General features: G+C 42.5%; 1 protein-coding gene across 18 annotated transcripts in view; it reads right to left on the reverse strand.

Annotated features, from left to right (window-relative positions):
• NFASC (neurofascin) overlaps positions 1-22,975 on the reverse strand; it is a 199,963-nt gene that overhangs the window by 93,292 nt on the left and 83,696 nt on the right. For all 18 annotated transcript variants that reach the window (XM_025277758.3, XM_044943301.2, XM_044943290.2 and 15 more), the window contains one exon: positions 5,267-5,375. In XM_025277758.3, the coding sequence (XP_025133543.3) occupies positions 5,267-5,375 (109 nt within the window). The remainder of the gene's footprint in view (positions 1-5,266; positions 5,376-22,975) is intronic.

Below are 22,975 nucleotides of genomic sequence, written 5' to 3' on the forward strand. Positions count from 1 at the left end.
TTTGAAAACCACAGGATGAACTCAAGCAGGAAAGAAAAGGGTGGGGGGCCGGGGAGAAGGCAGGGGAGAAGCTTGGGGTGGGGAAAGAGGAAGGGCCTCCAGCCCCTTCACTGACTGTGAGCTTCTTGGGACCAAGGGCGGCATCCTCTTCATAGAAATGAGTGCTCTTCATGGAAATGAGCACCAGATGAAGGCAGAACAGGATCAACTAGGAACGTGCAGCCCGGGGGAAACACGCTGGACAGCGATTCCGAGCTGCAGCCTCAAGAGGAAGGGGTATACTGTGACCCGTCTGGCTCAGGAAGGGGGCGCAGGCTCGGGAGCCACATACCCGAGGTTCTCTCTAACCTCACGGTTCAGCAATTCGTTTACCCTCTCTCTCAGTCAGAGCCTTAGTTTGCTTGTCTTTGAATGGGATAATACACATTTATTACAATATTATTGTGACTACTAATTAAATGAGTTGATTTAATTCATTTTAAGTGAATTAATGGGCTAATGCATTTGTATAGCATCTAATGGGCTTCCCCTGTAGCTCAGTTGGTAAAGAACTGGCCTGCAATGCAGGAGACCCACGTTCAACCCCTGGGTTGGGAAGATCCCCTGGAGAAGGAAATGGCAACCCACTCCAGTATTCTTGCCTGGGAAATCCCATGGACAGAGGAGCATGGACAGTCCATGGGGTGGCGAGAGTCAGACACGACTTAGCAACTAAACCACCTCCATGACAGCATCTAACGCAAGGCCTGGCCCAAACTTGACTTTCAAAAGCTATTGGTTATTTCTTCTTCCCCACAAGTGACAGATGGTGCAATGCTTTGCTACATGGCTTTGGACAAGCTGGACTTTCAACCCTAGATGTGTCTTATAGATCTACAAAACACATGATGCCTGTGCTAATAACCATACCCTAGCTCTGGGGCCAAGGAGTCATTACTCTCTCATTGTACGGTCATCTGCACAAGTGCAGTCTACTGTGGACCAGACAGAAGGGCAGCCCCTGTGAGATTCCAGAGCAGCCAAAGCAGCCTTCGCTTCCCTCTCTCCTGCCTCAACCCTGCGTCCTGACCCAAAGCGCTAGGAACTCCTGGAGACCACTGCCCCACCCCCATTCCGCCCCTGCTCACCCAGCCTCTTCTACCAGTGGCCCCATGACCCATGACATCAACCACGCCAAGTGGGAGTCGACCTCAAAGGAGCCAGGTCCGTTCTTCTGAGGCTTCCATCCCACTGTCAGTATTGGCCTAGCTGCTGATATTCCAAGGCAATGCACCCCACTCCAGTACTCTTGCCTGGAAAATCCCATGGATGGAGGAGCCTGGTAGGCTGCAGTCCATGGGGTCCCTAAGAGTCGGACACAACTGAACGACTTCACTTTCACTTTCACTTTGATATTCCAAGGATAGCACATTCCTGGCTGCATTTTTAAGGTTCCTATCTGACATGACAGGGAGACGCAGGGAGGAAAGGACCAAGACAGCAGGAGCGAGTGGCATCTGTTCCCTCCCCTCCCTCCAGCCCTCTGCATTTACATCCAACTCAGACACTGGTCTGGGTCCAACTGCCGTCCTGGCAGGCTTCTGCAGGCTGGAGATGTGAAAATACAGGAGCGTGGAGGAGGGGGTGTGGGACAGACAGGGGACGGCGGTTCCCTGCGTTATGAGATGCGCTGTTTGTCTAGGGGTCTGCGGCTGAGTGCTGGCTATGATGCTTACGCCAAAGACACCGCGGGCTCCAGCGGTGGAGGGGAAAGCCGCGTTAACGCCCCCAATGAGTGCAAACACGTGTGTGTGGCAGGGCCTCTCTTTGCTGTAGTCTCTAGTCCTCCCGTTAGAATCAGAAATCACGGGGTGACACGCTGTCTCAAACCCAGCAGCCCCACCTCCGGTATACAGGTGGGTTCAGCAGGGTGGCAGAAAGGCTCCGGAGGCAGGGGACGGGATGTGGAAGTGAGTGTGCATCGCCTCCACAGAGATGAGGCAGACGGCACATGTCACTGAGGGGACCAGCTCTCCCTGCAGTCACCGGTGGCTCCACACCCAGCCCTGCACACCTCAGCACCCAGGACAGGGTGGTAAGCATGGGTGCTGTCTCAGGGGCCCGGAGTTGGCGAGTTCCCAGTGAAGCCCCACGGCCCGCCCCCGATCATCTCCCAGCTGTGGTCCTGCTCCCCCCATGGCCAGGGAGGCCCGCTGCAGTGTTTCTGGAGGGAGAAGGCCCAGCACCTGGCAGGGAGGCTGAGGGGTGTGAATGCAATTAACCAAATGACGCCATCTGAGACACGGAAGGCCTGGGGAGGATGGTGGTTCCTCTGCCTGCGTCAGAGGGCAGGTGTCCGCTCCGAGCGCCTGGCAGGCCCAGGAGCTGAGGCACTGAGGGAGGGAGAGGTTAGTCTAAGCGGGGCAGGTGCTCACACTGGCTGAGGGGGAGGGCGGAGCGGGAGGGTGGAGGGGGCATGTACGGGAGCAGATGCCGGGGCGGGCCCCAGATGGCTATGGCCCAGAACAAGAGGAGAGCCAGAGAGGAGGAGGGCAGACAGACAGACAGACGACTTACTCATCTGAGGCCTCCCAAGCGGAGACACAAAATCAGATTTCTACCTAGAACCTGGCTGGAGTCCTGCTCAGAATCATCTGTGCAGCCCAGCCCACCCTGAGAACGCTCCGCAGCCCCGAAGTCAAACGGCCAGCTGCGTGGTCCCAGCGCTGCAGGACGGCCGGGGTTCCATCCCGGCGCGGGCACTTTCTCAGCCCTGAGGGCTGAGCACGCTCCTTCAGTTGTCGTGACACCAGTAAAACGTGGTAACAATGTGCCCCCTTTCACAGAGTTGTCGTGCGGAGGATTACAAGGAACACGCGGAGCGCAGGCTTACAGGGAACACGCCAAGCGCAGGCTTACAGGGAACACGCCAAGCGCGGGCAGCCGGGGAGCCCTCCAGGGCTGATTCAGGCAAGGCCGACTGTTACCATCCTCTAAAGAGCCTGCTCAGTCCTCCTCTCAGAACTTCCTGGGCCCTCAGTAGCCGTATGTGTGTACTCTTGTTTTCTTCTTTTTTTAAGTTTCCCAGTCAATCTGAAAGTCCTCTGATCCTTTGACCCTTCATGATGCCTCAGACTGGAGGAGGCGGTGTGGCGTCCCAGCAAGAAAAATGGTTCCCAATTCAGGACATCTGAGTCCTAATATGAGCTCTGTTGGGAATTCACTTTGCGGATGTTAGAGAAATAACTTCTTGAGCCTCAGTTCGTCCATCATTCAAATGGGAATGCTGTCAGCTGCTGCTGCTGCTGCTAAGTCTCCTCAGTCGAGTCCGACTCTGTGCGACCCCATAGACGGCAGCCCACCAGGCTCCGCCGTCCCTGGGATTCTCCAGGCAAGAACACTGGAGTGGGTTGCCATTTCCTTCTCCAATGCATGAAAGGGAAAAGTGAAAGTGAAGTCGCCCAGTCATGTCCGACTCTAGCGACCCCATGGACTGCAGCCCACCAGGCTCCTCCATGCATGGGATTCTCCAGGCGAAAGTACTGGAGTGGGCTGCCATTGCCTTCTCTGACTGACACCAGCCTTGAATTTTCATGAAAGTCAAATGACACAACTAATCTAAACAAATGCACTATAAAAATAAAAGCTCTGAACTAATATGGGCTTGCAGATGAGACTGGAAGTGTCCAGAGGTATGAACTAGAACAGGTTTGCCTGCATCAGGCAGGCTGTGGCAGGGTAGGACTCCAGCTGCCAGTCAGATGGACCGCTGGACAGGGACACTGCCGTCAGCAGAGAAGCAGGTTCCTCAGGGAGGGATCTGGTTGGGCAACCCTGAGTGTGTGTGCCCAGCAAGGAGGGCGGAGGGGCCTTTGGAGGGAGCACAGAGATACAAAGTAGGGAGGGTGCAAGTGCCAAGAGAGGGGGCACAGCGACTCAGAGCTGGACCAGCCCCTGATTCTGCACACACCTGGGGTCTGTTCCTATGCTGTGCCACAGATACTTACATGCCCGTTATGATAACCTATGCATTATTTTTGCAACCAGAGTCCTCCAAATACAAAGCAAAAAAACCCTGGTGTCCCCCTGCTACTGCCAGTATGTTTAAGTTCAGTCTTTAGTAACAACGATCAGGTGAAAAAGTCCTGTGGTCAGATGGATTTCCCAGGTGGTCCCTGAAACCTGACACTGTTCTAGGGCAAGCTGCAGATCTAGAAGAACCCCCACAGAAACCACCTTCATAAAACAGGTATATCCAAGCCACTGTTGCTATGACAAATGATACCTTTCATATACTGAATACCTACTCTAAGCCTACTATATGCCAGGCACAGTGTAGGGCTCCTTTATGTTTCATCTTGACCACAAGATATACCTTATCACCCCCATGTAGACAGCTACAGTGGCTTGAAACTTTCCTACAGTCACAAAGCAAGGAGAGTTGCATTTTGTCCAGAGCCCAAATCCATGTTATCAGCATATCCCGTTCCTAACTTCCAGCTCCCTCCCTGCCTGCATCCTCCCAGCCCAAATCCCCAACTCTTTCTGGGAGGAAAGAAGATGTCTGAAAAGAGAACTGGAGCAATGAGGCAGAGATACCCACACTCAAGAATGGGGAAACGCTTCTCTGTTCAGGCTTTCAGGACAGACTCCCTCAGCCCAGAAGCCTCCAGGCTGCTCATTTGCGGTTCAGTGCCAATTACCCCTTGGTTAAAACTGTAGCCCTTAATTCTTGCATGTCCTCCTCCGACATTCCTGCTGGAGACTGAAACAGGAACTGCCGGGAGCAACAGCAAATTTTATCCCAGAATGGAACAATGCAGACCCTGGACACAGGGTATGGCTTCAGTGACGTCAGCTTCAGCCATGAACCATGCCCTGGACAGCTGTCCATCCACCAGGGCCCCCTGCCCGCCCAGAGAAGGGGTTCTCACAAGGCCCCGCATATGCCGGTGCTGTCATTCAGGAGGCTCCCGGGTTGCAGAGGCCAGGCTAAGGGGGGTGCAGGTCACAAACACAGCTGTTCCCCAGTTTTCAAACGAGGTGAACAGTCGGGACAATATGCAGGGCTAATGCCGGCTCACCACGTCTGCTGGAGAAAAAGGAACAGTGCTTCCCCAAAGTCAACCTCCGGCCAAGGACAGCCTTGCAGCCTGGCTCTGTGGCCCACTCTGGGGAGGAAGATGGAGCTGTCCCTCAGAGCCAGAAACTTCTCTAATCAAAGAGAAGGGGCAGGAGGCAAGAATTGCCCCCACCCCGCCCCGGAGCCAGGGAGCCAGGCACTCACCGTCTCTGACTCATTCAGCCTCCTTCCCGTAACGCCAGAGGGGGCTCCCTTCCCGGCTGCAGAGACAAGGAGAACTCCAGCGTCCCAAACTGCACAGAAGTCAGTCAACCTGTCACAAAGCAAACACAAAGGAGAACCCGGGTCACTCGAGGAAAGAAAAAGAAAAGGCTTTGTGCTCTGTGGCTTGTTCATTCTCTGGGAAATTACATCTTTGTCTACACCCGTTTGCACAGTTTCACACAGCATGAGAACCTCTTTGTTCACAGAAATTCAAAGCACTCTGTAAGAAATGGGAGAGATTCTGCAAGGTGCTGGACTCTGGACTCTGGGGAAGGAAGGTCGCCTCTCTCTCTCTCCGTAAGGTCATTATTGTGACCTGACACCATAATCAAATTGCAGAATCCTTAGTCACCTAAAGGAGGGAAGCCGTATCTCAAAGAATTTCTCCTACAACCAAGGAAGAATTTACCCAATAATTATTTCATTACTTTTCTTACCTAAGTATTATGTTTTTCTTCCCCATCTACAGATAATCAAACCGAGTTCATCATAAATAAACTGCACATTAAAAGGAGACCTAATTTTGGTGTTAGGAGACATGGGTTTTAGGTCCTAGCTTTTTTTATTATTTAGGGTGGAGTCACAGAGTGTAGGACACAACTGAGTGACTGGACAGCAACACTTCCCTATGTGTAACACATTTTCCTCATCTGTAAAATGGGGAGAACATACGGGACAGTGCATCAGATCACCAGACCATTAGTTGGCATTTCAAATGTTCAGGTCCCAGGTCTGATCCTTTGGGGCAATCATTTAGCCTTTCTCAGTACAGATAACATACCTCAATCATTTGCTTTAACATTAAAATGTGTCTGTAGAAAATGGTAACATCCACCTGTGTGGAGGGGAATGTGGCAATATCTATCAAAATAAGTGTGTGTTTACTTTTTGGCCCAGCAGTCTCAGTTCTAGGAATCTTTTCGAAATACATCCTGCATGATACCCATGTTGTGACCTTGAGGGTTACTGTTAAGTGAAAAACACCATGATAGGAAAAAGTGTGTTTAATATGCTATCATTTAAGAAAGGGAGAACAAATGCAAATATATATATATATATATATATATATATATATATTCTGAAAAGACAAGAAAAGGATAAAGCATAAAGTAAAACTTAAAGAACCTATAGGGAAAGGGAAGAATAATGTGGAGGGAGCAGGGACACTGAATACATCTTGTTTTGTGGATTTGCTTTGAAACATGTCAGTATTTGACATAATAATAAGGCACAATATTTCTTAAAGAAATTCCTAAAATGAAAGTGTAGCAAATGAGTCTGTGTGTCCAGTTGGTTGGTATAGCTACACATAGAGAAACTCAAACATGGCAATTTGGCTGTATATCATTAGAGGGATACACCTTAATAAAAAGAACTGCCCCATCCCTCATCCCCCCACCCAATACCCTAAATTGTTTTCCGTAATCATATTATTGATGAAGATATGGTGTTTTAATTGTTGTCATTCTGAGACTTTTGTATGTATATTGTGGGATAAACCAAATGAGTGATAATATTTATATTACTGAAAAATAAGAGTTTCTTGTTGAAAGAAGAAATAAATGTAAGCTTGATGAGATCAAGTTAAAATTTTGTAGTCCTGAGTGTGAACTGAGAGTATCAGGATGAACTCCATGTTTTACCTACATCCATACACACACACACACACACATACACACACACACTTCTTGCTGCTACTGCTAAGTCACTCTGTGCGACCCCATAGACGGAAGCCCACCAGGCTCCCCCATCCCTGGGATTCTCCAGGCAAGAACACTGGAGTAGGATGCCATTTCCTTCTCCAATGCATGAAAGTGGAAAGTGAAAGTGAAGTCACTCAGTCGTGTCGGACTCATAGCGACCCCATGGACTGCAGCCCACCAGGCTCCTCCATCAATGGGATTTTCCAGACAAGAGTACTGGAGTGGGGTGCCATTGCCTTCTCCCCACACACTTCCTAGCCAGGCCTAGAAACAAGGATCGTCCTAGAAGGAATGAGTATGCCCAGAATCAGATTATGAACTCTATGTACCATCGCCTAAAGGAATCAGGCTTTCTTGGGGGAAGGTCTGATACAGCAAATGTGTAAGTTGAGTCCAGAACATCTTGTCACATCATAAAAGCAAACAAAGTGTTAATGATTTCTAGAGTTACAGCAAAAAGATTCAGAAGTTACCCAGCCTAGGATGTCCCTGGTTAAGTTGAGAATTAAAACAGAATCATGGCTACAGTAGGTTGAAACATAACAAATGTGTTTAAATCTTATAAATCCCCAATAAGATTCTTTAAAACCCCAGATAACCCATGAGTCACCTTTTAGGGATGCTAGGAACATAGTTCATCATTTTAAAATCTGGTCAATAAAGCCAAAGGGGGAGGAGTGGGCAGCATCGTTGCTGAGACAAGGCTGGCCTTGTAACCACTGTTGAAGACAGTGATGGATGCATCAGGTCCATTACAGTAGTCCTCTCTCCTGGTTGTAAAACATTTTCAAAATAAAGGACAACTTTAAATGATAGAACAGGTTGAGAAATGAGAAATCTTAGAATGCTAATTCTTGAAACTTTAGAACCATAGTTATTTAATCCTAACAACAATCCTATATGGTAGCCAAGGATACAGACATTATTATCCCCACTTTGCACTGCAAGAAATAAGTGTAAAGAATCCTTTGAGTCAGGATTCAAGCCCACACATTCTTGTTCCAAAGTTCATTATTTACCAGTTGCTTCTTCAATATTCTCATCTTTTATATCTGCATTAATAAAACTTTCATTGCCTATATGAGGTTAATGGGAGCTACCATGAGAAAAGTCCTTGGAAAACAAACCTCTGTATATATATCTTTCTGTCACTTGAAAATTGGGGACCAGATTTGTCCTCTGTAGTTGTTGTGAGGATCCAGTGGGAACTGTGATTTGAAGATGGACAGATATCAAGAGAGATAAACAGAGAACCCTTAAAGATGACTGAGATTACAATTACCCCAATGCCTTTACCATCACTCACAGGACGTGAGGGTTAAATGAGAAGTGAGGCTTTGAACTCAGGATATAGACTCCAGCTGACCCAGGAATAGGATGGTCCTCGATACCTGATGCTCTGGGGATGATCAGGGATCAAGAAAGATACCTGACACCCTGCAGACTGCAAGAGCGGCTTGGAGTCACAGGTGGGTGGGGCCCCTGGTCAGGTTGCTGAGCATCTTGGGCACTCCCTCCAGATTCCAGAAGGCCAAACACCTGTTGGGTTCCCTGAATGAGGCCCGGGCTGGAGGGAGTGCGGTGGGCAGTGGAACATGGCCTTCTAGTGACAAGAAGGCAGAGCATGTCAGACACGGGGGAGGGCCGGGGGCTGCTCACCAGCTCCAAACTGCTCTCTCTTGGCATTCATAATCCTAATGTCTGCCTGGAGAGGACTCACAGGTTTCTTCTCAGCAAATGTTTATTCCCAGATTGTGCTTCCCTCTGCCACAGAAGAAAAGTATGTCTCTAACGCTTTTCACCTTGGAATTTCATAATACTATAAGTGCTTATTTCTGGAGAAGTACAAAGTCAGACTTCTCCGGGATCCTGGTTCATGTGTCCCAAAGAAGGCTGAGCACCGAAGAATTCATGCTTTAGAACTGTGGTGTTGAAGAAGACTCTCGAGAGTACCTGGGACAATAAGGAGATCAAATGAGTCCATCCTAAAGGAGATGAGTCCTGAATATTCACTGGAAGGACTGATGCTGAAGCTGAAACTCCAATACTTTGGCCCCTGATGGGAAGAGAACTGACTCATTGGAAAAGACCCTAATGCTGGGAAAGATTGAAGGCGGGAGGAAAAGGGGCCTACAGAGGATGAGACAGTCGGATGGCCTCATTGACTCAATGAACATGACTTTGAACAAACTCCGGGAGATAGTGAGGGAGAGGGAAGCCTGGTGTGCTGCAGTCCGTGGGGTTGCAAAGAATCAGACACAACTGAGTGACCCAACAACAACAATTCCCTGAGATATTTAGTCTGAGCTCAGAGAACAAGGACTTTCTCTGTCTCTTGCTTGAGGTTCTTTCTTAAACATTTAAAAAACTACTTTGTACTTTGAATAGGTAATCCTTTCACATGACATGAAACCCAAAAGTTACAAGGGATCACAGTAAAAGTAGAGCGTACATAAGGAAACTTCCTTCCGGAGATTGTCCTGCAGGTTCCCAGTCCCACTGAGAGCCTCTCCCCTGCCAGCTACTCTTACCAGTGTTTTGTATTCCTCCCGTAGACTTTCTACGTATACATAGATATACTTTAAAAATTATAGCATACTATACATATTTTCTTCAAACTTGTCTTTTTCAGTTAATATCTTAGGTATCTTTCAATATTAGTTCATATGAAACTGCCTTACTACTTCTAGCAGCTGTATAGTATTCTACTGTATGAAAAAAATATATATAATAATCCTCTACTGATAGACATTTAGAATGTTTGTAATCACTGAACGTGGAAAATTGCTGTGATACATTATCTTTGGATCAATATGATTTCTCTTATTTGTAAGATTATTTTTAGGGTAAATTCTCAGATGCAGAATTCCTAGGCCAAAGGTAATGTGGCTACTCCATGAAAGTTTGCACAATTTAAACTCCCACGAGCAATTTATAAAAGTTCCTGCTTCCCATTTCTTCTCCAACATGCTATGTTATTATTATTTTTAAAATCTTTGACCATCAGATGCCCACAAATTGGCATCCCTTTGTGGTTCTTTTATTATAAGTGAGGTTGAGCAATTTTCTTTTCTTTGAATTATTATATTCTTTGCCCATTTCTTTACTGGGTAGTTGGTTTATTCTTGTCAGTCTGAAGGAACTCTTTACACTTTTTTTCTTAGAACACAGATTTTTTAAATTCAAAATTATAAGGAGTTTACTTGTACAGAAAGATTTTTTTAAAATTAAAGATTCCTTTCTTATAATTACCATATTAATGGTTATTTAACACCATATTAGTATGTTAAATTTACTATAACATTTTCAGCCAGTAGCCTGTTTATGTATATATTTTTTTAACTTTCACAGTGTGGTGTTGGTTTCTGTCATACAGCAACGTGAATCAGCCATAATTATGCATCTATCCCCTTCCTCCCTCCCCTCCCCGCCTCCCCAGCCCATTCCTCCAGGTCACCCCAGAGCGCCAGGCTGGGCTCCGTCTGCTACACAGCAACTTCTCACCAGTTGTCCGCCTTACACCTGATGGTGTATATATGCTGATACTACTTTCTCCTTTCGTCCCCTTCTCTTCCTCCCCCACTGTGTCCACAAGCCCATTCTCTACACCTGCATCTCCATTCCTTCCCTGCAAATAGGCTAATCAATACAATTTTTCTAGATTCCATATATGTGTGAATATATGTTATTTGTTTTTCTCTTTCTGACTTACTTCACTCTGTCCACCTCACTAGAACTGACTCAAATTCGTTCTTTTTTATGGTTAATATTCCATTGTATAAATATACCACATCTTTATCCATGCATCTGTCAGTGGACATCTAGGTTGCTTCCATGTCCTGGCTACTGTAAATGGTGCTGCTGTGAACACTGGGGTACAGGTCTTTTCCAATTTATGGTTTTCTCAGGGTATAGGCCCAGTAGTGGGGTGACTGGGTCACATGGCAGATTTCTAGTTTTTTTTAAGAAATCTCCATACTGTTCTCCGTAATGGCTGTATCAGTTTACATCCCCACCAACAGTATAGGAGGGTTCCCTTTTCTCCACATCCTCTCCAGCATTGATTGTAGATTTTTTGATGATGGCCATTCTGAATGGTGTGAGGTGATACCTCATTGTAGTTTTGATTTGCATTTCTCTAGTAAGGAAAGTTATGGCCAACCTAGATAGCATGTTAAAAAGCAGAGACATTACTTTGCTAACAAAGGTCCGTCTAGTCAACGCTATGGTTTTTCCAGTGGTCATGTACGGATGTGAGAGTTGGACTATAAAGAAAGCTGAGTGCCGAAGAATTGATGCTTTTGAACTATGGTATTGGAGAAGACTCTTGAGAGTCCCTTGGACTGCAAGGAGATCCAACCAGTCCATCCTAAAGGAGATCAGTCCTGGGTGTTCATTGGAAGGACTGATGCTGAAGCTGAAACTCCAATACTTTGGCCACCTGATGTGAAAAGCTGACTCATTGGAAAAGATCCTGATGCTGGGAGGGATTGGGGGCAGGAGGACAAGGGGACGACAGAGGATGAGATGGCTGGATGGCATCACCGACTCGATGGACATGGGTTTAGGTAAACTCCGGGAGTTGGGTGATGGACAGGGAGGCCTGGTGTGCTGCAATTCATGGGGTTGCAAAGAGTCGGACAGAACTAAGCGACTGAACTGAACTGAATAATTAGTTCAGCATCTTTTCATGTGTTTATTGGCCATCTATATGTCTTCTTTGGAGAATAAGACATTTTTTGACTGGGTTGTTCATTTTTCTAATATTGAACTGTATGAATTGCCTATATATTCTGGAGATTAATCCTTTGTCAGTTTCAATTGCTATTATTTTCTTCCATTCTGAGGGTTGTCTTTTAATCTTGTTTATTGTTTCCTTTGCTGTGCAAAAGCTTTTAAGTTTAGTTAGGTCCCATTTTTTTGTTTGTTTGTTTTTATTTCCATTACTCTAACAGGTGGGTCAAAGGACCTTGCTGCAATTTATGTTAAAGAGTGTACTACCTATGTTTTCCTCTGACAGTTTTATAGTTTCTGGCCTTAGGTTTCAGTCTTTAATCCACTTTTATTTTTGTGTATGATGTTAGGAAGTGTTCTAGTTTCATTCTTTTACATGTAACTGTTGGGTTTTCCTAGCACCACTTACAGAAGAGGCTGTCCTTTCTCCATTGTATGTTCTTGTCTCCTTTGTAAAAAAGAAGGTGCCCACACGTGTGTAGCTTTATCTCTGGGCTTTCTGTCTTGTCCCACTGGTCTATATTTCTGTTTTTGTGCTAGTACCATACTGCCTTAATGACTCTAGCTTTGTAGGATAATCTGAAGTCAGGAAGTTGATTCCTCCAGCTCCATTTTTCCTTCTTAAGATTGCTGTGGCTATTTGCGGTCTTTTGTGTTTCCATACAAATTGTGAAATTTTTTGTTCTAGTTCTGATAGATAATGATACCAATGAGATAAAAATATCATTGGTAGTTTGATAGGGATTGCACTGAGTCTGTGTGACTGCTATGGGTAGTACAGTCATTTTCACAATATTGATTCTTCCAATCCAAGAACATGGAATATCTCTCCATCTGTTTGCACCATCTTGGATTTATCAGTGTCTTATAGTTTTCTGCATATAGATCTTTTGTATATTTAGGTAGGTTGATTCCTGCTGCTGCTAAGTCGCTTCAGTCCTGTCCAACTCTGTGCGACCCCATAGACAGCAGCCCACCAGGCTCCCCCGTCCCTGGGATTCTCCAGGCAAGAACACTGGAGTGGGTTGCCATTTCCTTCTCCAATGCATGAAAGTGAAAAGTGAAAGTGAGTGGTGAATGGGATTGTTTCTTTAATTCTGTTTCTGATTTTTCATTGTTAGTGTATAGGAATGCAAGGGATTTCTGTGTATTAATTTTATATCCTGTGACTTTACTATACTCATTGATTAGCTCTAGTAATTTTCTGGCAGAATCTTTACGGTTTTCTACGTATAGAGTTATGTCATCTGCAAACACTGAGCTTTACTTTTCTTTTACAATCTGGATTCTTTTAATTTCATATTTTGCTTCTCTGATTGCTATGGCTAGGACTTTCAAAACTATATTGAGTAATATTGGAGAGAGTAGGTACCCTTATCTTGTTCTTGATCTTAGAGGAAATGCTTTCAGTTTTTCATCATTGAGAATAATGTTTGCTGTGAGTTTGTTATACCTTCATTATGTTGAGGTAGGTCCATCTAGTCAAGGCTATGGTTTTTCCAGTAGTCATGTATAGATGTGAGAGCTGGACTATAAAGAAAGCTGAGTGCCGAAGAATTGATGCTTTTGAACTGTGGTGTTGGAGAAGACTCTTGAGAGTCCCTTGGATTGCAAGGAGGTCCAACCAGTCCATCCTAAAGGAGATCAGTCCTGGGTGTTCATTGGAAGGACTGATGCTGAAGCTGAAACTCCAATACTTTGGCCAACTGATGCAAAGAGCTGACTTATCTGAAAAGACCCTGATTCTGGAAAAGACTGAAGGTAGGAGGAGAAGGGGACGACAGAGGATGAGATGGTTGGTTGGCATCACCGACACAATGGACATGAGTTTGGGTGAACCAGGAGCGGGTAATAGACAGGGAGGCCTGGCGTGCTGTGGTTGATGGGGTCGCAAAAGGGGACACGACTGAGCGACTGAACTGAACTGAACTGAGGTTTATTCTATGCCTACTTTCTGGAGAGATTTTATCATAAGTAGGTGTTGATTTTGCCAGAAGCTTTCTCTGTATCTATTGAGATGATTATATGGTTTTTATCTTTCAGTTTATTGATCGGAGAAGGCGATGGCACCCCACTCTAGTACTCTTGCCTGGAAAATCCCACGGACGGAGGAGCCTGGTGGGCTGCAGTCCAAGGGGTTGCGAAGAGTCGGACACGACTGAGCGACTTCCTTTCACTTTTCACTTTCATGCATTGGAGAAGGAAATGGCAGCCCACTCCAGTGTTCTTGCCTGGAGAATCCCAGGGACGGGGGAGCCTGGTGGGCTTCTGTCTATGGGGTCACAAAGAGTCAGACATGACTGAAGTGACTTATATGGTGTATCATATTGATTGATTTGTGGATGTTGAAAAATCCTTGCATCCCTGGGATAAATTCCACTTGATCATGGTGTATGATTCTTTAAGTGTGTTGTTGTATTCTGTTTGCTAAAATTTTGTTGAGAATGTCTACATCTATACAAAGGAACTCTTTAGGAAAATTACCTCTTTATATTATAAGAGGAGCTGTACTGTCCATGTCAATATTTTTGCCCTAACATTATTTATGATATTTTTGCCATGACAAAAAAAGTTTTTTCATAGTTAAACAGATCTTTTATCACTGTTTTTTGTCATACGTAGGTCTCTACTTTCAAGAATATTTAAAAATTCCCATATATTCCTTAGCATTTCTATGGTTTAGTATTTTTGTTTCAATCTTCTATTCATCTGGAAATTATTTTGACCTCATAGGAGGGAGGACTGTAATTTTATAAATATACCAGCTGGATTTCCCAACTTCATTTACTGAAGAATTCACATTTTACTCCTTGGTTGGAAATACCATCTTTATCATATATTAAATCCCCTTATGCATTTGGCTCTGTTTCTGGGTTTTCTCTTTCACTCATCTATTTATTTCTTCATATGCAGGTACCATACAGTTTTAATTACTGCAATTGATTAAATTTGGTTTTTAAGAATTTTCCTGTTTATTCTTGCTTGTTTTTTCCACATGAACTACAAAACCAGGTTCTCTAGTTTTTAAAAATCAGATGGTATTTTAAAATCATATTAATATTGTATTAGAAATGACAAATTTATGATGTTGAATCTACTTAAGAATGTGACATACTTTTAGAGGAATGGATAAGAAGATATGGTACATATATACAATGGAATATTACCCAGCCATTAAAAAGAATGAAATAAATCCATTGCAGCAATGTCTTCAACATAGTGCTAGAAGTTTTAGCCACTGGAATAAGGCAAGAAAAGGAAATAAATGGCATACAAGTCAGAATGGAAGAAATAAAACTGTTTCTACGTGCCAATAACATGATGGTCTATACAGAAAATCCCAAGGAAACTACAAAAAGATCCTCTTAGAACTAGAGTCATCAAGGTCTCAGGATATCAGATTAAATACCCCCAAATCATTTGTATTTTTGTGTGTAAGCAATGAACACATGGAAAAAATTTCAGCACCCCTTTACAATCCCTCAAAAATTCAATACATAAGTACTGAATATATACATAAAATGAATAAAACATGTACAGGACTTATATGCTGACAACTACTGATAAAGTAAATCAAAGAATTACATAAATGGAGAGACTATAGCATGTTCATGGATTAGAAGACTCAACAAAGCAAGCATGCAAATTCTCCACAAATTTATATACTGGTTTAAACAAACTCTATCAAAATCCTACCGAGATTTTTAATAGATATAGGCAGACTGTGCTAAAATTTATATAGAAATACAAAGGAACTAGAATAACTAAAATAATTTTAAAAAAGAAGAAAAACGGGAAGAATCAGTCTACCCAACTGAAAGACTCATTATATAGCTACAATAATCAAAACTATTTGGTGGAGGAAAAGACACACAAATCAGTGGGACAGAACAGAGAACCCAGAAATAGACCAACATAAATATGCTCAACTGATTTTTTACAAAGAAGCCAAGATAATGGAGGAAGATAGCCTTTTCAACAAATGGTGCTGGAGGAATTGGACATCCATAGAATCCACAGGCCAAAAAAAAAAAAATATATATATATATATATATGTGTGTGTGTGTATATATATTCTTAACACAAGTCCTTATACAAAAATGGCTTCAAATGGATGGTGGACTTAAAATGTAAAACTTGTAGGATAAACACAAGAGAAAATCTAAGCAAACTAGATTTGCTGACAAAAGCAAGGTCTGTAAGAGGAAAAACTGATAAACGGGACTTCAAAACTTAAAACTTTGTTTTGCGATAGATAAGAATAGGAGAAACCATGCATAAAACAAAGAACTAGCTCTAGAATATAAAATAAAGAACCTCAAAAGTCACAGTAAAGATGCAAACATCCAGTTAGGACATGGTCAAAGTTTTGAAATGAAATATTCAGTGAAATATCTATTCAGACAGCAAACAAGCATTGAAAAGATATTCAACATAATTAACCATCAGGGGAAAGCAAATTAAAATCCACAATAAAAAGAAAAAAATCCAGTGAGATATCACTACACATCTATCAGAATAGCTAAAATAATAAGAAATGGTGACAACAGCAAATGCTGACAAGATGCAGAAAAACTAGATTACTTATCCACTGCCGGTGGAAATGCAGAATAATACATACAGTCTAGAACACAGTTTGACAATTTCTTTAAAAAGGAAAAACATGTAACTGAGCACGCATGGCAAAGCATATAAAGGTTCTCTCTGTATTATTTGCTTTGACTGCATATGAACCTATCATTGTCTCAAATAAAAAATAATGTAATTCACAAACGCACCTCTGGGCATTTATCCCAGAGAAATAAAGACTGATATTCATAGCAAAACCTGTATGTTTATAGTGGCCTTATTCATAATAACCCCCAGATGGAAACAACCCCAGAATCTTTTTTTTCCTCCCTTGGCTATCTATTTTACATATGGTAATGTAACTCCAGTATCTTTTAAAGGATGAATGGTTAAATAAATAGCAGCATGTCCACATCATAGAATAAAAAGGAAAGAACTATTGAAACATGCAATAACTTGGACAAATCTCCACTATGGATGAGTGAGAAAAGTCCACCCAAATGGTTCAGTTCAGTCGCTCAGTCGTGTCTGACTCTTTGCGACCCAAATGGTTAAATATTGTGTAATTCCATTCATATAACATTTTGGAAATGACAAAAATTATAGAAACAGAACAGATTATTGGTTGCCATGGGTTAAGAAAGGGGGTCCGTGATAGGAAAAGATGGGTGTGTCTATAAAAGGTTAACAAGAGAGATCTCTGTACTGACAGAAATGTGTTTATCTTGACAGCACATTGTCAATATCCTAGTGTGATATTATACTACAGTTTTGCAAGGTGTTACTATTGAGGGAAACTGGGAAAAGCATGGGGCTTCCCAGGAGGCCCAACGGTCCAGAATCCGCCTGCCAATACACCAGACACAGGAGACATGGCTTCGATCCCTGGGTCAGGAAGATCCCCTGGAGAAGGGAATGGCAACCCACTCAAGATTCTTGCCGAGAGAATTACATGGACAGAAGGGTCTGGCGGGCTTCAGTTCAGAGGATTGCAAAGAGTCGGACATGACTGAGCAACTGAGCACGCATGGCAAAGCATATAAAGGTTCTCTCTGTATTATTTGCTTTGACTGCATATGAACCTATCATTGTCTCAAATAAAAAATATAATTAAAGTAGTTTTTAGTTGATTCTCTTTGTATTTCACATAATAATATCATCTGTAAATAATTATGTTATTTTCTCCTTTCCAATTTTTATGCCTCATTTCCTTCTTTTGGCAGATTCAACTTAATGTTAGGCATTGGAAAAACAAATTGGGAAGAAAAATCTGCTACCACATAAAGTAATACAAACTGGATGGAAATATCTTTTTAACATATTTTCATTATGGGCTAGCACAGATTACAGAATTTTGACATTATTTTTAAAAACTAAAACATTTTCCCAGATGTATTTAAAAGCTGCATCTGCACAGTAAGGGGAGGAATATCCAGGAGAGGCTAGAGGGGCCTGCACAGCCACTGAGAGAGACACTTCTAAGAGAAGCTGCAGACTTAGAGAAAATGTTTGAAAGACAAATCTGGTAAAGGGCTGGCTGCAGAATACACAATGAATTCTCAGCTGAACAATAAGCCAATAAACAACCCAATAAAAAATAAGCAAAAGATCTAAATAGATCTTCAGCCAAGGAGATACATTTGGCAAATAAGCAGTCAAAAAATATTCAGCACTACTTGTCATTAGGGAAGTGCAAGTTAAAACCACAATGAGATACCATGAGACAGTATTATATACCTGTTAGAATAATAGCTCAAAAACCCCAGCAAATGAAAACCTCACAATACCATGTGCTGGTGAGGATGTGAGGCCACTGGAACTTACATACATAGAAATAGTACATCTACTTTGGAAAACCACTTGGCAGATCCTTAAAGATGAAATATATAGCTACTATATGACCCAGTAATTCCACTCCTGGGTATTTACCCAAGAGAAATGAATATATATTTCTACAGAAAAACCTACACATGATTATTCATAGCAAGTTTATTCATAATTGCCAGAAACTAGAAATAAGCCAAATATCTGTCAACAGGTGAGTGGATAAATAAACTGTATATATAATACAATGGAAAACTACTTATCAAAAAAAAAAAGAGATCTACTGATATAAGCAGCAAATTAGAGGCATCTCCAATGCATTGTTAAGTAAAAGAAGCCTGTTTCATATGATTTCATTTATATGACATTTTAAGAAATGCATACTCCAGGGACATAATACAGATCAGTGGATACCAGAAGCTGGGATTGCAGGGAGAGGATTAACCAAAAGGGGGTATATGAGAACTTTTATGGAATGATGGAAATGCTCTGTATTTTGATTATGGTGGTGGTTACATAACTGTATCTGCAAACTTTATAGGACTGAACACCTAACAAAGTGGATTTTATTCTGAGGTATATCTCCATTGACTGAACTTGGAAAAAAAAAACCTTTAAGGTATATGAAAGGCAGATTAAAACCTGGGGGAAGATAACAGGCATACAGATCTGACAAAGGATTACTATCAAGAATATATAAAGAAGTTCCGTAAGTAAATAAGACGATAACTAATCCAATAGAAATACAGGAAGGAGACAAGAATGCATATGGTTAATAACCATAGTATTGGTAATTGGGAAATGCAAATTAGGACCAATTTACAAACTCATTCAATTGGCAAAAATTACTAAATCGGCTGATATCAACTGCTGAAAGAGGTTGAAAATATACGAAGTTTCTTATACATTGCTAAGGGTATAATCACTTCAGAAAAAGTTTAACATCATCCCCTAAAGTTGAACATTCACAATGATTTAGCAAATTTACTCCTAGATATAGATCCATAAGAAACTCTTGTATATGTAAAACTATGTCTTTGGCAGCATTGTTCACTATAGGAGAAACCTAGAAATGGCCCAAAAGTTCATCAACAAAGAAATGGAAAATTAAATTGTGTTAGAGTCAAACAGTGAAATACACAAAGCAGACAAAATAAGTGAATTAGAGTGCTATGCAATAAAGTGATATAATAAAGAGGAAATAAAAGAAAACAGGATTCAAAATAATGATTACTACAACTCAACAACAACAACAATACACACAATTAAAACATGGGCAAAGCACTTGAATAGACACTTCTCCAAAGCAGATACATAAATGACCAAAAAGCATATAAAAAGATGTTCAGTAGGGAAATGCAAATCAAAACCACAATGGGAAATCATCATATACCCATTAGGATGGCTGCTATCCAAAACAAACAAACAGAAAATAACAGGTGTTGCCAAGGATGTGGAGAAACTGGAACCCTCCTACATTGCTGGGGGGAGTACAGTGCAGCCTTTACAGAAAGCAGCACGATGGTGCCTCAAAAAATTAAAAACAGAATTACTATATGATCCAGCAATTCCATTCTCAGTTCAGTTCAGTTCAGTTACTCAGTCGTGTCCGACTCTTTGCGACCCCATGAATCGCAGCACGCTAGGCCTCCCTGTCCATCACCAACTCCCGGAGTTCACTCAGACTCACGTCCATCGAGTCAGTGATGCCATCCAGCCATCTCATCCTCTGTCGTCCCCTTCTCCTCCTGCCCTCAATCCCTCCCAGCATCAGAGTCTCTTCCAATGAGTCAACTTTTCGCATTAGGTGGCCAAAGTATTGGAGTTTCAGCTTTAGCATCATTCCTTCCAAAGAAATCCCAGGGCTGATCTCCTTCAGAATGGACTGGTTGGATCTCCTTGCAGTCCAAGGGACTCGCAAGAGTCTTCTCCAACACCACAGTTCAAAAGCATCAATTCTTTGGCGCTCAGCCTTCTTTACAGTCCAACTCTCACATCCATACATGACCTGGGTACATATAAAAAAGAATGGAGGGACTTCCCTGGAGGTCTAGTGGTTAAAATTCCATGGTTCCACTACACAACGTGTGGGTTTGATCCCTGGTTGGGGAACTAAGATCCCATGTGCTGTGTAGTGCAGCCAAAAAATTATTTAAATTTTTTAAATTAAAAAAAAAGTATTGGAAGCAAAATTTCAAAGAAATATCTGCATACCCATGTTCATAGTAGCATTATTCAAGATAGCCAAAAGGTGTAAGTAACTCAAGTATTCATCAATAGATGAAAGGATAATCAAAATGTGGTGTAAACATACAATGGAATATTCTCCAGCCTTAAAAAGGAAGGAAATTCTATCATGTGCTACAACATGGATAAACTCTGAGGATACTATGTAAATTAAAATGTCAGTCACAAAAGGACAAATACTGTATGATTTCACTTATATGCGATACCTAGAGTAGTCAGATTGCCAGGAGAAATATCAATAACCTCAGATATGCAGATGACACCACCCTTATGGCAAAAAGTGAAGAGGAACTAAAAAAACTCTTGATGAAAGTGAAAGAGAAGAGTGAAAAAGTTGGCTTAAAGCTCAACATTCAGAAAACGAAGATCATGGCATCCGGTCCCACCACTTCATGGCAAATAGATGGAGAAACAGTGGAAACAGTGTCAGACTTGATTTTTCTGGGCTCCAAAATCACTGCAGATGGTGATTGCAGCCATGAAATTAAAAGACACTCCTTGGAAGGAAAGTTATGACCAACCTAGATAGCATATTGAAAAGCAGAGACATTACTTTGCCCACAAAGGTCCGTCTAGTCAAGGCTATGGTTTTTCCAGTGGTCATGTATGGATGTGAGTGTTGGACTGTGAAGAAAGCTGAGCGTCAAAGAATTGATGCTTTTGAACTGTGGTGTTGGAGAAGACTCTTGAGAGTCCCTTGGACTGCAAGGAGATCCAACCAGTCCATTCTAAAGGAGATCAGCCCTGGGATTTCTTTGGAAGGAATGATGCTAAAGCTGAAACTCCAGTACTTTGGCCACCTCATGCGAAGAGTTGACTCATTGGAAAAGACTCTGATGCTGGGAGGGATTGGGGGCAGGAGGAGAAGGGGACGACAGAGGATGAGATGGTTGGATGGCATCACCGACTCGATGGATGCGAGTCTGAGTGAACTCCGGGAGTTGGTGATGGACAGGGAGGCCTGGCGTGCTGCGATTCATGGGGTCGCAAAGAGTCAGACACGACTGAGTGACTGAACTGAACTGAGAGTAGTCAGATTTCATAGAGACACAAAGTAGAATGATGCTTGCCAAGGGCAGGGAGAATAAGTAGCTGTTCTTTAATGGGTACAGAGCTTGAGTCTTGCAAGATGAAAACAGTTCTGAAGATGAGTTGCACAACTCTGCAAATGTACTAAAACTATAGAGCCACACACTTTAAAAATGGTTTAAATGGTAAGTTTTATGTCATGCATATTTTACTACAATTAAAAAGGAAAGATAATGATCACTTGTGGTAGTGGGAGAGGCAGAAAGAACAGCTTAGTTGTGATGGGACCATAAGATTAGATATTTGCTAGTTCTCAAAGTCTTATATTTCATTGTACGTGGTGGATTTGCAGGTACTTACAATATTGTTATAAATAAATAAGTAAACGGATGATTAGGAAGGAAAAAAAAAAGTAAGGAAGGGGGGAAGAAGGGAGAGATAAGGAGGGAGGGAGAGAAGGAATAAAAGAAAGAAAAACAGGGGGGCATGCTTGGACCAATGATGAGAATGAGTCATAAGCCAAGGATCATGATTAATCCAATGCTGTGTTCCTGAGGTCCTCCCCTAAAAATATCCAGTGGGTCAAAGGAATCCTAGATTAGCTAAAATAAACCACTAACTGAATTCCATCATTCAAGGTGATGAGAAAAGTGATGCAGAAATAGATGAGAAACGTGACTGATGCTCAGAGAAGTCAGTGATTTCTCTCAAGTCACACAGATCCCCACATTCTAATCCTTCCTCAGCCACGTTTGCTAAAACAGACAGTAGCAACGACAGCAAATTAAGAACGGACATCCATTCTCACAAACATCCCTCTTAATTCTTACAACAGTCCTACAAGGAAGGCATTATTATTCAAATTTACATGAGAAATTTGAAGCCTAATGATGTTAAAAAAAACTTGCCTAAGGTTTCTCAGCTGGTGAGAGGCAGAGTCAACACTGAAACCCATGTTGGTGGGTGTCTTCAGAACCCGCACTCCTTTGATGCCACTCAGAAGCCTGGCTCACAGCAACAGGGCAACATTCCTACTGCTACTTTGTGAAGGGCCCTCGATTTCATTTAAAAGTTCTCTTTGTAATTTTTAAAATTTATTTATTATTGAATTTTATTGCTTTACAGAATTTTGCTGTTTTCTGTCAAACCTCAATATGAATCAGCCGTAGGTATACATATACCCTCTCCCTTTTGAACCTCCCTCCCATCTCCCTCCCCATCCCACCCCTGTAGATTGATACAGAGCCCCTGTTTGAGTTTCCTGAGCCATACAGCAAATTCCCATTGGCTATCTATTTCACCTATGGTCATGTAAGTTTCCATGTTCCTCTCTCCATACATATCACGCTCTCCTCCCCTCTCCATAAGTCTACTTTCTATGTCAGTTTCTCCACTGTTACCCTGTAAATAAATTCTTCAGTACCATTTTTCTAGATTCCGTATATATGTGTTAGAATAAGGTATTTATCTTTCTCTTTCAGACTCACTTCACTCTGTATAATAGGCTCTAGGTTCATCTACCCCATTAGAACTGACTCAAATG

The sequence above is a fragment of the Bubalus bubalis genome, chromosome 5, assembly GCF_019923935.1.
Source record: "Bubalus bubalis isolate 160015118507 breed Murrah chromosome 5, NDDB_SH_1, whole genome shotgun sequence".
Taxonomy (NCBI): Eukaryota; Metazoa; Chordata; class Mammalia; order Artiodactyla; family Bovidae; genus Bubalus; species Bubalus bubalis.